Here is a 13,036-nt window from a genome sequence, read left to right as displayed (position 1 = left end):
CTGACCAAGATGATGCTATTGTGGTCCATTGTGGCTTCATAATTTTGGAGAATTCTTGTCAAGACTTGGCTCCTTCCATTTTAAAACTTTGCTCCTAATCAGTTGTTGATTTGGTGGGATTAAATGATCACTTAAACCAGGAGCATAATAATGCACGGAAATGTTGTCTCCTATACTTTTGGAGGAGTGTCTTGAGAAGTATATATGAGGTTTATTTAGGGTAAAATCTATTTGAAAAAAAAAATACACTTAAATCTTGTAATACGTTTATACATAATTAGGATGACTCACTCCCTTGCACAAAGTGTAAGTTTGCTTTCTTTTTCTTTTTATAAAGTTCTGTTTTCAAATTCTTAACGGAATATTTTAACACACTTGTTGACTGGTAGAAATTGAGGTTCTTTTTCTGGTTTTGCAACATCTCTCTCACATGGCAGTATTGGATTTAATTCCTAAATGATTAGATTCATTTTAATGAAGTGAGCAGTTGGAATCATTAATTAAATGGTTGATGTTTAATATTCCATAATTTATTGTTTGTTGTATACTTTGAGTCACAAACTTAACTATTAATTTTGTATTTTAGTGAATAATCTTAACTGCACGTTTATTCCTTCTAAAAAATCCACTTCAAAAGACTATGCAATCTGGCCTGGCAAGTGCATGGAAATTCGGTTCAATTTGACAGAAATAATATCCACTCATTTGACAAATATTGGACATTTCAGTTTTCCACAAAAGAGCTACTAGCATTCTTTCTAACATACTTATCAATATATTATTATTATTATTATCGTATTAAAATTTAATTCCATTAATAATCCCTTTTTCAAGTATTGATTTTAAAAACAAACAATTTTTGAAGGAGAAAAATAAATAGCAGCATAACCGGTATCCACTTTCTTGAAGCAACGCTTCTACCCTAAAAAAACGGCACATTCGCATAGAAATGAACTCCATTTTCCCCAACATTTTAAACAGTTATTCATTCCTTCGGATGGGGACTGAAAATTAACAATTCAGAGGTTCAAATTGTTTAAAGAGTCTGCTTGGTACATCCATTAGGAAATGCACAGTGGGCAATAATAAAATTTGGCAATTGGCAATAAATAGTATAAAATTTGTAACATAGCATATAAAGCAGCTACTTAAAATGTCTTGTCTTGCAAATGAAGTATATAAATTCATCCGACCTGTCTGATTCTTGTACAACAGTTACCTCAAATGTCAAATGCTAGAACTGATCATCAGCATTGACCATCCAAAGAATAATAGAACTTGTCAGTATCGCAATCTGATAACAAAAATGCTTTCACTGTTTCCCCAGACAGTCTCAGGCCCCGGCAAAGATTGGACAACTTTTCGCCAACATTGGACATGATGATACAGTCATAGCATCACATAGCAAGAGTGGGCTTTGACCACGGCGTTTGAAGTCAACTTAGATCTTCAATAGTTGCTATGGCCTTAAACAAGCAACACTGCATTTATACAACCATCATTTTCTGGATTATTGGTAACCTGAGCATATTTACCTGCATTCATAGCAAATAAAACCCGTTGTGTCAATTTCAGACTTTTCGGTTGAAAATTCAGCCAACAGTGATAAAAAAGATATATATTTACCCCACACAACTTTTCCCGCTGGTGTGACAAGGCCAAGTTCACTCACATTCACCTGAATTACATTAAGAGAAATAAGTAACACAGTTTTGATAGTTATAAGTGATAAAAAAAAGTCAAATTGAGATCCACTAATAGATTAGAAGAGCATGAAATAAAAATACCTCAATTATAGTTCCCTTGGTCATGACACCAAGAGAGGTATACATAGGGCCGTTAGGGTTTTTCTTTACTCCAATTATTTCTAGATTAAACGTGCATTTAAGTTCTGGATGAGTGACATGGGCTTTGGTGAACCGCAATCCTGTTGGACGAATAAATCTCTCATACTTTGGAGGCTTCCTTGTAAAACCAGGACCAACAAATGTAGCTTTAGTAACCATCCTCTTCCATTGCTTGGCTGCAAAATGATGAATCATGCAATATCAGATGTGCTTCAGGAATGATCATTACACTTTTTGTTTAATGCTCGAATAACACTTAAAGTGCTCGTGAACTAATAGACTATAAACAATGACAGGAACACCTTCCTAAACAAGATAGAGATTTCTCTAATTATTTAATAAAATCACAAGAGCACGATTAAAGTAAAGATTTCATGTACTCAACAATATCCTCAACTTATTCAAGCAAATAATGCAAGAATGAACTATGAATCATACACAAGAATGGTTTGTAGAAAGATAAAGAAACAACAATAATGCGACACAACTAATACTGGAAAATAATAATTTTATACCATTTGAATCAAGTGGTACCAATAAGGTAAAAAAAAAAGACATTAAAAAACTGAAGCCGGTAATTAAGTTTAGACAGATAAATATGATACTTACTCTTTCTTTTACCAGTCCGGACCACTTTGAACATTTCATCTTCAGCCACAGGACGAACCTGAAGAAATGAAGAAGGCATACATTCATGTAAACCAAAAGGAACACAACCCCACCAGGGGCATCCTTTCCTTCAAAAAGAATACAAAAAAACTCATGGAAAAGAAATCTTATTGAATATGCTATACTTTCCATGTTGCTAAATAGGTAATACACACATGAATATTGATCAGCTGTTTTTATCATCAATTGATGCAGTTAACACTCACATGATGTCTATGTGATTTGTTTATTATATAACTTCGTTGTATGGGTGCAAACTATACAGTTTTTTGTATTCCATTCTATCTTCACTGTTAGTGTTCACTAAAAAAATTATCACCCTCTACTCAATTGTGTCCAAACTGCTGCCACCAATCACCATAGCATGACCTCGAAGTAAGCTTTTCTGAACCCAAGCATCTATGTGCAGAGTTAGCTCCTTAATCGTCGTCAAAAGTTCAGGTCCTTCTTGTCACAACCACTTTCATCAACAGTGGTTATGTGCCCCCAAACAGAGGTGCCATAGCAGACAAACTGAAGATGCTATAATGGGATAGCAGGTAGCACAATGGTCTCTGTTCTAACTAATAAGAAATTTAGAATAAAAATAAAGGATAAAACTTAGAAGAGAGCACAGAATCGTGAGACAAAAAACATTCATAGATATTAAAAAAACAGAACAGAGCGAGGCAACAAAGGTCACAAATGGCCAGAAGCAGCAGCGTGTTTGCCAAAAAAGGTCACAGAAGGGATGACCAAAAACTGTGGAAAACAGAGGATGCAATGGTTGAGAAAAGCCAAAAACAGTCACAAGTGACCAGAAAGGAAGATACTGGAGATGCTGGAAATGTTGCCAGAGAAGAGTAGGTGTTCAAGGGAAAGTAGAACAGTAGGTGCTACCTCATAATACTGCGTGCAAGTGACTCAGAAAGTAGGATTTCAGTTCTGATTCATCAACAAAGGGGGATAAAATCTCAAATTTCCCTGCCAAAACAGACCTAACTGTTTCTATTTCATGGTTAAGATAGGCTATTCGCGACTCACTCAGATAGCCCCTGCTCCAGAAGGCGTTTTACATAATTTTTTCCAGTATCACAGCCAAGAAAGCTGCTCTTCAATTTTAGTAGCATGCACCAGCCCCAACACAACACAATTCAGAATAGCTCCACTATTTCACACTGTCGATCATTGACAACCACACTCAATCAAGCAGCAACCAGTAACCACAACCAATAGTTCTTCTCTTACAGTGCGTACTTATTCCCACAGCACATTTCACTTTCACTTTCTATACATCAATTGGGACTAAGTGTTTAGACTTTTCTTTAAGTGCAAAGGATAAAATAAAACTTCTTCATTAACAATTTAATCCAAAGTTTACTTAATGCATGAAGAGCACAGGTTCTGTGACAGGTGGTAAACCAATTTGAACAGAGGTCATTTAAAACCATCCACGAACAAAGTATCAAATGCAATATTACCTTGGGAAGAGGAACATCCCACTTTCCAGCCTTCTCTTTCCTCTTTTGCTTAATGGTGTTGCTGAGAACCTAAAATCAGAATTTCAATTTAGATGCTTCGGCGAAAAGAAATCACTAATCAAAACTATCATTCAACAATTTACGTGAGACATGCCTTTGCTCTCGCCGTGTTATCACGGTCCAGAAGATAAGCCGGAACGGCTCCATCTTGAACATTATCATCAGCCTTCCGCCTAGATGTTGACTCTTCATGCATGGCCAAACTGTCAACCACAACAGGTAAATCATTATTACCTCATAAACTTAACAACTACCAAGCTAGTTATCTAACATCAATCAACAAACCTTCAATAAAACACATCATTCAAAATAATCTAGCCATAACGAATCGACCACAGACATTTTTTTACATCAACGCAAAAAATGCAGCACATTAACAACTAAAACGCACCCCCCACGTCACACACGCAAAACAACATGCAGCATTAGCCAATAAAGAAAATCAGTGCACACAAAAAAAATTAAAAGCTGTAAAATGAGAAAATTCTCACGTCTTCTTCATCTGCGCCTTTTCAGCATAATTTTTCTTGGCAATCATCTTTCCCTTGATACCAAGGGCCTGTTCCACACGAATTAAAATCCAATTAGATTCGCGAAAATACAACCACACTCAAATTTCAAATAAAAAGTGGCAAAACCTTCTGAGCAATTGCGGAGCGCTTGTGAACTTGCCGAGCCTCTTTCTTGCGCTTGCGCTCGAAGTGATCGAGGCGGTAGCCATAGTCTCTTCGGTGACGCTCTATGTAATCCCCTTGCGGCTACGTTAACAGAAAAACGGAATAAGAAAATGCATGCGAGGGATTTCGAAAAACGCGAAGAAAGTTTAACTGAAGTTGAAGAACGAACCATGGTTACGACGGTGACACGGTTTTGGAATCGGAGAAAGGATGGACCAAGGATTCAGCGTCGCCCTAAGCTGCTTGTGCTGGCGAGTAGAGGTTTATGCTTCGAAGGCGATGAGATACAGAGTTGGGTCCAAATAGATAGATTACAATAGTTGGGCTTACAATTGGGCCTTACGTGCTCTACTAAATAACCTTTGGGAGTTTCTTCCTGCACCCCTACATGGTTCGGTGGTTTTTTGGTTTTTTCGTAGTTTCATTTTTTTTTTGCGGATTTGATTCCGCACAAATCCTGGATTGAGTGATCTAAAAATCTTTCGAATTGGTGAGTCTAGAAATTTTCCAAATTCGAGAATCCATAACTTCGAGGCTTATTTTGGTCTAGCAAGTTCAGGGAAAATGTTATAATGCTAAGACTTTCACTCCTACGAGGAGGAACTCTTGAATTTGAGGATGGTAATTTTTTTTTCTTTCTCTTTTTATAAGTGAGCAACCACAGCAAAATTACCAGATAACTTGAAAATAAAAAGAAGATGCAACGTTAGGTTGTGAATTACTATTGTCGTCATATCATCACCCTTTGGTTTTCTGAAAAATGAATGATGTGGCCTTTTTCATCTACTTTAACCAATCCATAATCCGATGCAAGACTACAAAGCAGACAAGTAAATTTGTAATTTTTTTATACCACGAAGTTAGTTGTTTCTATTTACTCAACCTGTAAAGAAATTAAGCACAATATTTAATATATGATACTTGCTCCGGACCTTTTTATAAAAAAAAATTCAAATGCATCAATCTGTAATTGAAATAAAGTGTACAAATTTAATAATTCGTAAGTCAATAATTTGCTTTTAGAACATTCCCTTATCCAGAAAACAAAATTATTAATTTATAGAATAGCGAATCCATAAATTACATTTTCACTTTCTGATTGATTAGTCTGTACCACAATCCAGAATCCCGATTTCTAGAAATCACAAAAACTCTACAACCATCAAACCTCTTAAAAAAACTTAATTCTTACCTTTAAAAGTCAACCAACACTTTGTCAACGCGACTAACTCCTCCACCTTGGTCCGCAAAACTAAAATGATTCTCGACCAACGTCTTTGATGAACAAAGAAGAAGAACAGTGTCAAACCAACTCATCCATGGTACCCTTTTCAAATAAAAGGTTAAGGCTTGTTTTTAGAATTTTAAAAAATATGGGGTGCGAGAAGAAAAACATAATGGTGAGGAAGAAACTCTCATAACCTTTCCTCAAAAACTTTTACACACAAAAATAACCTTTTATGATACATTTCCTGTAAGTCGGGCTTAGTTGGTCACCCTTATAATGTTAGATTAAAATCGAATGAGCATTTCATGTTTATTGACATGACTAAGAGTTTAATGAAGCAAACATATTACTTAATTTGAAAAAGTACGATGAGAACAACATCATGACAATAAGGCAAAAATACAGTGCTAGATATGCATATAAGAGACAAAACTTAAATGCAATAGTTGATAATGTTGCTAGAGTGTGACAATTATATTCATTGGAGTATAAGTCTACATAGGTTGTTACAAATATTTTTTGAACACATCTCAATGCGGTTAAATTGGTGAACGTATTCACCATACAAAACCATCAAATATAAGTTGTCCTTGCTTGAAACAATTGGTGTGACATTCACAAGTTTGGTTTTCTCTGCTTTGCATTGTTAGCAATTGAACAATAAAACAACTTTATTCGGGGCCTTCAAGGGATTTAGAATGTTGTTTTTTAGGATTAGTTGTGTTCCTTCAAGTAATTGTCAATGACAAATATCTTGCCTTAATATATTACAAAGTGGACTTTAAGCCTAACTCAACCCCATAAAACCGGCTCATGAGGTTGAGGTTTGCACCCACTTATATACAATGAAAGGCTCTGATCTCTAGTCGATGTGGGATCTCCAACATAATAAATGAAATTAACATTGTGTTTCCCAAAGTTACCAACATTTTTTGTCGATTCCACATTAATAAGAATGTTAAAGCAAAATGTAAAATGTTAGTGAACTTTGTGGAGACTTGAGAATTTGTTATGGATGCATGGGCCTCTATGATGGACTGTGTAGATCGTGATTTATTTGTGGAATGTGTGAAACATTTTGAAGTTGTTTGTTTACCATGACCAATATTTATTTACTGTGTGAATGACACATGGATCATTCCACACGAGAAAAAATTTGTTAAGGCTTGGACATATATGGTCATGCACTTGAGTAACACAACATCAAATAGGTAAATTACTTTCTATGTATTCCTTAATTATAGTTAATAAAGCAGGGTTAATAACTTGTTGATTCAACATTCATTTCGTATGGTTGAATCATTTGGGCATGAAGCAAGCACTTCAAAATAGTATGGGACACTTGTGTACTTGTCGAGACACAATGAACAACATCATTACCTAGCAACATAGTGAAATTAAGGCATGCTCTGAGAAGAGTCTACATGTTGTGGTTCATACTTTCAGTATTGATTTATATAGAAAATTAGGATTTGTTTTCAAATATGCTTTAATGCACATTTTTTAGGAGTTTGATTGAGTTAAACATATCGATATTGATAGATAATGTTGTGGTTGTATACTTAAATGCACTCACAATATACTTTGTGCATGTGAATTAGCAAGACATGACCTTAATAACATACCCTTAAATGCAATTTATGTTATGTGAACCAAACTGAGTCTTTATGACATGTCGTAAGGATTATCCTCTAAGTTGTCTATTCACCAAGAATATGTTATTTTAAATCGTTTAAAGAAATTGATATTATTAAAAAAATGAAAATTAAGATAGCCATGTAAAATAACATATTAAAACATGACATTAATGTGTGTACGAGTGGATCAAGTAAAAAAAAAAAAGAATCCCAAAAAAATTTACCAAATAGATTGATGATTTTTACAAATAATAACCCCTCATATTTGGAATATGTGTTATTCATTATTTTATAAATTCATTATTTTATAAATGATAATGAAAATAAATAATAAGAAAAAGACAATCTCCTAAAGAATTAAGAGATACCAATATTGAACCATTTTCAATCTAGTAATTACCTTACATATGTGTGATTATTGTACTTATCAATATATACATGCACCTTTGGAAAAGAAGGAATATTCATGAACACTTATCAAAATAGAATTATTTAGAAAAATTAAACAAAAATAAAATAAATAGAGTATATTATTAGGTGGCTATGAAAGATTAAACCAAACTAAAAAATAGTGATTCATGGTTATGCCATTGTGAAGCAAGAGAAGCCAGCCAGCTCCGGCTCGAAAACAAGAAGCAAAGGGATTGAGCTTTGGAAACCCTAAACTCCCATTACTCGAACAAGTAAGCAAGCTTCACCCCTCTCCTCTCTTCTCTCTCACCCGTTCTTTGCCTCCACCTCAAACCTCCTCTGATTCCGTTTCCCCAAATCCACTCCATAATTTCTCTTTTTACTTTTCGTTCCTTCTTTTTTCTGTGCTCTTTTGCCAATTAATCTGATAATCGATGATTGTCTTTGGTTTGATGCTCTGAAAGTGTTCGGTAAGCTTTACACGTTCTGACATTTTCTTTTTCCGGTTAAATTTTTTATGGTTTTCAAGGTTCCTATAATTAGTTCTATGCTAAAGGTGTTGGTCCCTCATTTATAATCTTGCCAACGTTAATTTTAACGTTTACCATTCAGCAAGACCAAAAACCGGTTTTTTTTTGGAGGTTTTCAGAAGTACTTTTTCGTTGAAGAAGTGATTCCCAATAAGGGCTTCCGTTACACTCAGATTTTCTTGCTTTCACTTCCCCTTCATTTCGGTTACTACTAGGGCTTCATGATCCTCAATGACACTCACATTTTTTACTTTCCCTTACCCTTGATTTGTTATCGCTTTCTCAGCTTTAGTTGAATCAAAATTGATGAAATTGGTTTTCTTTCTGACAAATAATGATGTATTGAATCAGATTGGCAAGGGTAGTTTTATTTAGTTATCTGCAATGATAGAAGGTAGTAGAATCCGGTTGAAGACATGGCAGCAGGCTGCTGTGGCAATGGGTTCGGCAGTGGGGGCGTTGTTGGACCCTCGAAGAGCAGATCTGATAGCGGCTCTTGGTGAGACGACTGGAAAGCCTGCTTTTGAGAAAGTTCTGCAGAGGATGAAGAGTTCCCCTGAAGGGAGGGTGAGCTGGTTTATTTTATTCTACTCTTATTTCTTTTTGGTTAATGTGGATATTCTCCTTGCCCATGTTGTTTTGGATGTTGATTTATTTAATTTACTTTTTATTGGATGTTCTATGGCAAGTACTAGCAACAACCATAGTTTATTTATTCTGGGGATTACAAAGAGTTTAGGATCCGGGGATGGTTGGCCCTTGGTCTTACTCATTGATAAAAGTGATTATAAACAGCTCTCACTTATCACTAAACAATCACTAACATTGTTATTAACTGGCATTCTTTTTTTTGGCTGTTGAAGCATCAATTATGTTACAGCAACAACCAATAATTTTCTTTTATAATTCTGGTTTATAGGCTGTGTTATTGGAGCGCCCTCGTGTTGTTTCTGCAAACGTTGGACATGCTTGGGACCTGCCGAAAAACACATTCGGTGCTGCCTATGCTAGGTTTATGGGATCTAGGAACTTTTCACCAGATGATCGACCTCCTGTGCGGTTCATGGATACAGATGAACTGGCCTATGTAACAATGAGAGCTCGTGAAGTGCATGACTTCTGGCATACCCTTTTTGACCTTCCTACTAACTTGATTGGGGAGACAGCTTTGAAGGTTATTGAGTTTGAGCAGATGGGTCTTCCTATGTGCCTGCTGTCCGTTGTAGGGGGCACTGCTAGATTCAGTGAAAAGCAGAGAAAATTGTTTTATCAGCATTACTTCCCCTGGGCTATTCGTGCTGGCATGCAATGCACTGATCTTATGTGTGTGTATTATGAGCGGCATTTTCATGAAGACTTAGAAGATGTTCGCAGAAAACTGCAAATTGTTCCTTCTCCCATTGTTCCTTAGCTGTATGTATCCTGATAAGTGGTCTTGGTGATGGCATTGTGCTAGAGTTTTGCCATCCAAATTTTGGAATAAAATCCACTGTACAACCTTTGCCTCTTATATAAAGTCAATTAGCTTTGTATTGGTTGGATTTTATCATATGATCAGTAAAATAGACTTACAATCACATCTTCTATTTTTCAACATATCCTGTTATGTTATAGTTTTATTCTTCTTGTATCAATAGGTGATTTATCAATCCATCTGATTGCAAATTTCTAATCACTGAATTTATTTATTTTACTGGCAAGGGTATGCAGAAACCACTTGTGGACCAAACCAGACTGTTAACCACACTAAATTAAAGACAAATAATCAAACTTAAAACAATTTAATTAGTAAACCACTTTTTCAAAACAGTTTGGCTACACAAACTGATTTACTTAGGTAATTTGTTGAGGTACGTGCAAATTTATAAATACTTAAATACCAAATTACATGTTTTTTTAAAGATTCTGAACTCTGTTTCAACATGTTCAAACCCTACCGTCAAATCAGAACCTTGTATATGAACCCTTTTTACTTCAGAATTTCCAAACGCTAGCCACAAATCATCATTGTGAAGTAGGAATCTTGTCTCTTCATCTCTGATCACATGAATTAAGCCTCACTGATTCAATCCTTCGAATTTGTTTGTGTTTGTGGTCCGCCCATATATCAGATTGAACGGATTTATGGACTCAGCATTCACATCCATGAAGGGCTGGTAAGAAATAATATTGTTACATTACATCGTCTTTCTTTATTCATACAAGCCTGACCTAAATCGTATATATGATTAAGTGAAATTTTTTTAATGATTAGCGGGAAATTTCTTTTGTTGCTTGGTGAAAAATGTAGTGCTTTTCTGACGTTGCAATTAACTGAAATATATGTTTCATCTTTTGCTTATGTTAATGGGTGAATATGGAATGACTATCATCAGATGGGTTATGCAAGTGGAAACCTGATTCTGTTTGTGCTATTTGAGATTTGAACAGTTAAGTACTCTTTCTGATGTGCGCATTGGTGTGTTTACTTATCTCAATTTGTGTGATTGCTTTGTGGGTGTTTATTGCATACTGTTAACGATGCTTGGATCCTAAATTTCGCAGGTCTCTTTCAAAAAGTTTCAGAAAATTGCAGGAACTATTAGCAGCTTATAATTCTGGTTCCCCTACTTCAACTGTTGTTTAGTAATATTAGTATGTGTTTTTGAACGATTGTAAACTAGATTTTTTAAAATTGACTTCGGTTAAACTTGATTTTCAAATGAAGTGAAAGTGACTTATGTTTGTTGGAGGATGTTGTTATCCTGAAACTTGCTAAGTTTGTCAATCCAGTTGAGAAGCTACTATTTATCACTCTAGTCAAATCTAGCTTTGAAGCAAAACCAATTTCACCATATTTTTTATAAAATCAAGTCTGCAATCAAAGTTAATTCTTATTATTCCCATACTGTGAAAGCAAACACAATTTCAATATATCATGCAGATATAATTGGATGTGCTGAGCCTTTTATGAAGTTCTTTGATTCGGTTTTGGGAATTTATCTCAGAGTGAATTATTTTGTTCAAAATATCACGCAGATGGAATTGGATCTGCTGAGCCTTCTCTTGATCTGAATTATTTGTTTGCATGCATGTTCAATAAATGCAAGATTTTTTAGAAAACATGATGATGGGCCCATATCATATAAAATTCTGAGTCTTGCTTCACTCATTAATGGAATCTTATCTGTTTTGTATATCAAGCTTTCGTTACTACTTTATTATGGATGGAAACAGATGAAGGTTATTAATACCCTCTGTTATATTAACCTGTCAATTGACTTGTCAAATTGCTTTAGCCTATGACAAGTCAATCTGTCTCGTTATTCAATCACTTTATCATAACCCCTGTTCTAAGTTATTCTGAAGATCTGTTTTCAGTTGATTCGTCATGATTCGTGAATTAATAATTGTCAACAATAATAGAATTTACTATCTTCACTCGTTTTTGGAAAATTATTCACTTGCCATTTTTATGTGTCACTATAATTTGTAAACTGCATACTGCATCTTTTCATAACGAAAACATATGGTCTAAAGCAACCGAAGAACTGATATTTTCAACTGTTATAGTGGCAACTTGTTAGTTTGATAGTTTCTTTATGGTTCTTCTTATTGCTGTTGTCTGCATATTATTGTTAGATTCTTTCTCAAATTCTGGACAATAACAACCACGGAATGAATGATAATGTCAATTGGATAAAAGCCTGAAGAGTATCAGAGTTTTCAGATGAACATGACATAAGCATAGGATGACAGCCTATGTTTCCGAGTCATGTCTTATGGATTTTGTCTCTATTCATTTTTGGACCACAATCTGGGAAGTTTCTATCTTTTGCAAATTCAATGTTCACACTTTGGCCAGAGATGAAAACAAGGACCCAAAACAAAAGATTAAGAACGAAACGAAGACTGACTATTTTTGCATATAAAAAAAAACACAGATTTTGATTAAAAACGAAACTTTGACTGCAAAATTTACTTATAATTTGCATCTGGTTTTCAGAGAATTCATTTCTGATAAAACCATTTTGCTCAATCTTGTAACTTTGGGTGTTCAAATTAAAGAGTAAACCACTTCCAGTTTGTGCTACGTTGACGAAGACTTGGACTTCGTGTTTGTTTGGCAAAACGTGAAACTTCATTGACTTGACTTTGATCAGTCCAAATTACTTTAACAATTTATGAAAATAAGTTAAATACAAAGTTGGTGTTTCTAAAATAGAATGACGTTTCTTATAAACTTTCTTACGTGCTCGTTACTTTACATGATGCCAAAAAAATTGTTTTAACTACAATTGAATGATACAATTTTTAAACTATGAACTGATATGCATATAAAAATTGTTAATCTGAATACTTAAATATTTTGTATCAATTTTATTTTATAAAATTAATGTTATTTTGATGTGAGAAATATAGACAATATTGATTGTGCATTATTGGAGTAATCGAAATATTTTATTTGTCGTAAATGTTTTAAATACTTCGGAACATTAGGAAAAAAAATTAAATACTGACAATATATGAAAAGCTTG

At 34.6% G+C, this 13,036-nt stretch overlaps 2 protein-coding genes across 3 annotated transcripts; one reads left to right on the top strand and one right to left on the bottom strand.

Annotated features, from left to right (window-relative positions):
• Positions 1 to 1,076: 1,076 nt before the first annotated feature.
• On the bottom strand, positions 1,077 to 5,013 carry LOC137818636 (uncharacterized). The gene is made up of 9 exons (XM_068622170.1): positions 4,883 to 5,013; positions 4,675 to 4,794; positions 4,528 to 4,595; positions 4,131 to 4,239; positions 3,977 to 4,045; positions 2,457 to 2,514; positions 1,788 to 2,023; positions 1,627 to 1,678; positions 1,077 to 1,535 (listed from the first exon to the last, which is right to left on the bottom strand). The coding sequence occupies exons 1-9, from the start codon at positions 4,883 to 4,885 to the stop codon at positions 1,468 to 1,470; spliced, it is 783 nt and encodes a 260-aa protein (XP_068478271.1). The 5' UTR covers positions 4,886 to 5,013; the 3' UTR covers positions 1,077 to 1,467.
• Positions 5,014 to 8,123: 3,110 nt separating this feature from the next.
• LOC137818867 (ubiquinone biosynthesis protein COQ4 homolog, mitochondrial-like) lies at positions 8,124 to 10,096 on the top strand. 2 transcript variants are annotated; one of them, XM_068622499.1, is made up of 3 exons: positions 8,124 to 8,261; positions 8,871 to 9,086; positions 9,439 to 10,096. In XM_068622499.1, exons 2-3 carry the CDS (start codon positions 8,904 to 8,906, stop codon positions 9,928 to 9,930), a joined length of 675 nt encoding a protein of 224 aa, XP_068478600.1. In that variant the 5' UTR covers positions 8,124 to 8,261; positions 8,871 to 8,903; the 3' UTR covers positions 9,931 to 10,096. The 2 variants fall into 2 exon arrangements, with proteins under 2 accessions (XP_068478600.1, XP_068478601.1); XM_068622500.1 differs by having other exon boundaries at positions 8,137 to 8,459.
• Positions 10,097 to 13,036: the final 2,940 nt, after the last annotated feature.

The sequence above is a fragment of the Phaseolus vulgaris genome, chromosome 10, assembly GCF_000499845.2.
Source record: "Phaseolus vulgaris cultivar G19833 chromosome 10, P. vulgaris v2.0, whole genome shotgun sequence".
Taxonomy (NCBI): Eukaryota; Viridiplantae; Streptophyta; class Magnoliopsida; order Fabales; family Fabaceae; genus Phaseolus; species Phaseolus vulgaris.
This window is presented reverse-complemented; position numbering and strand designations above follow the sequence as displayed.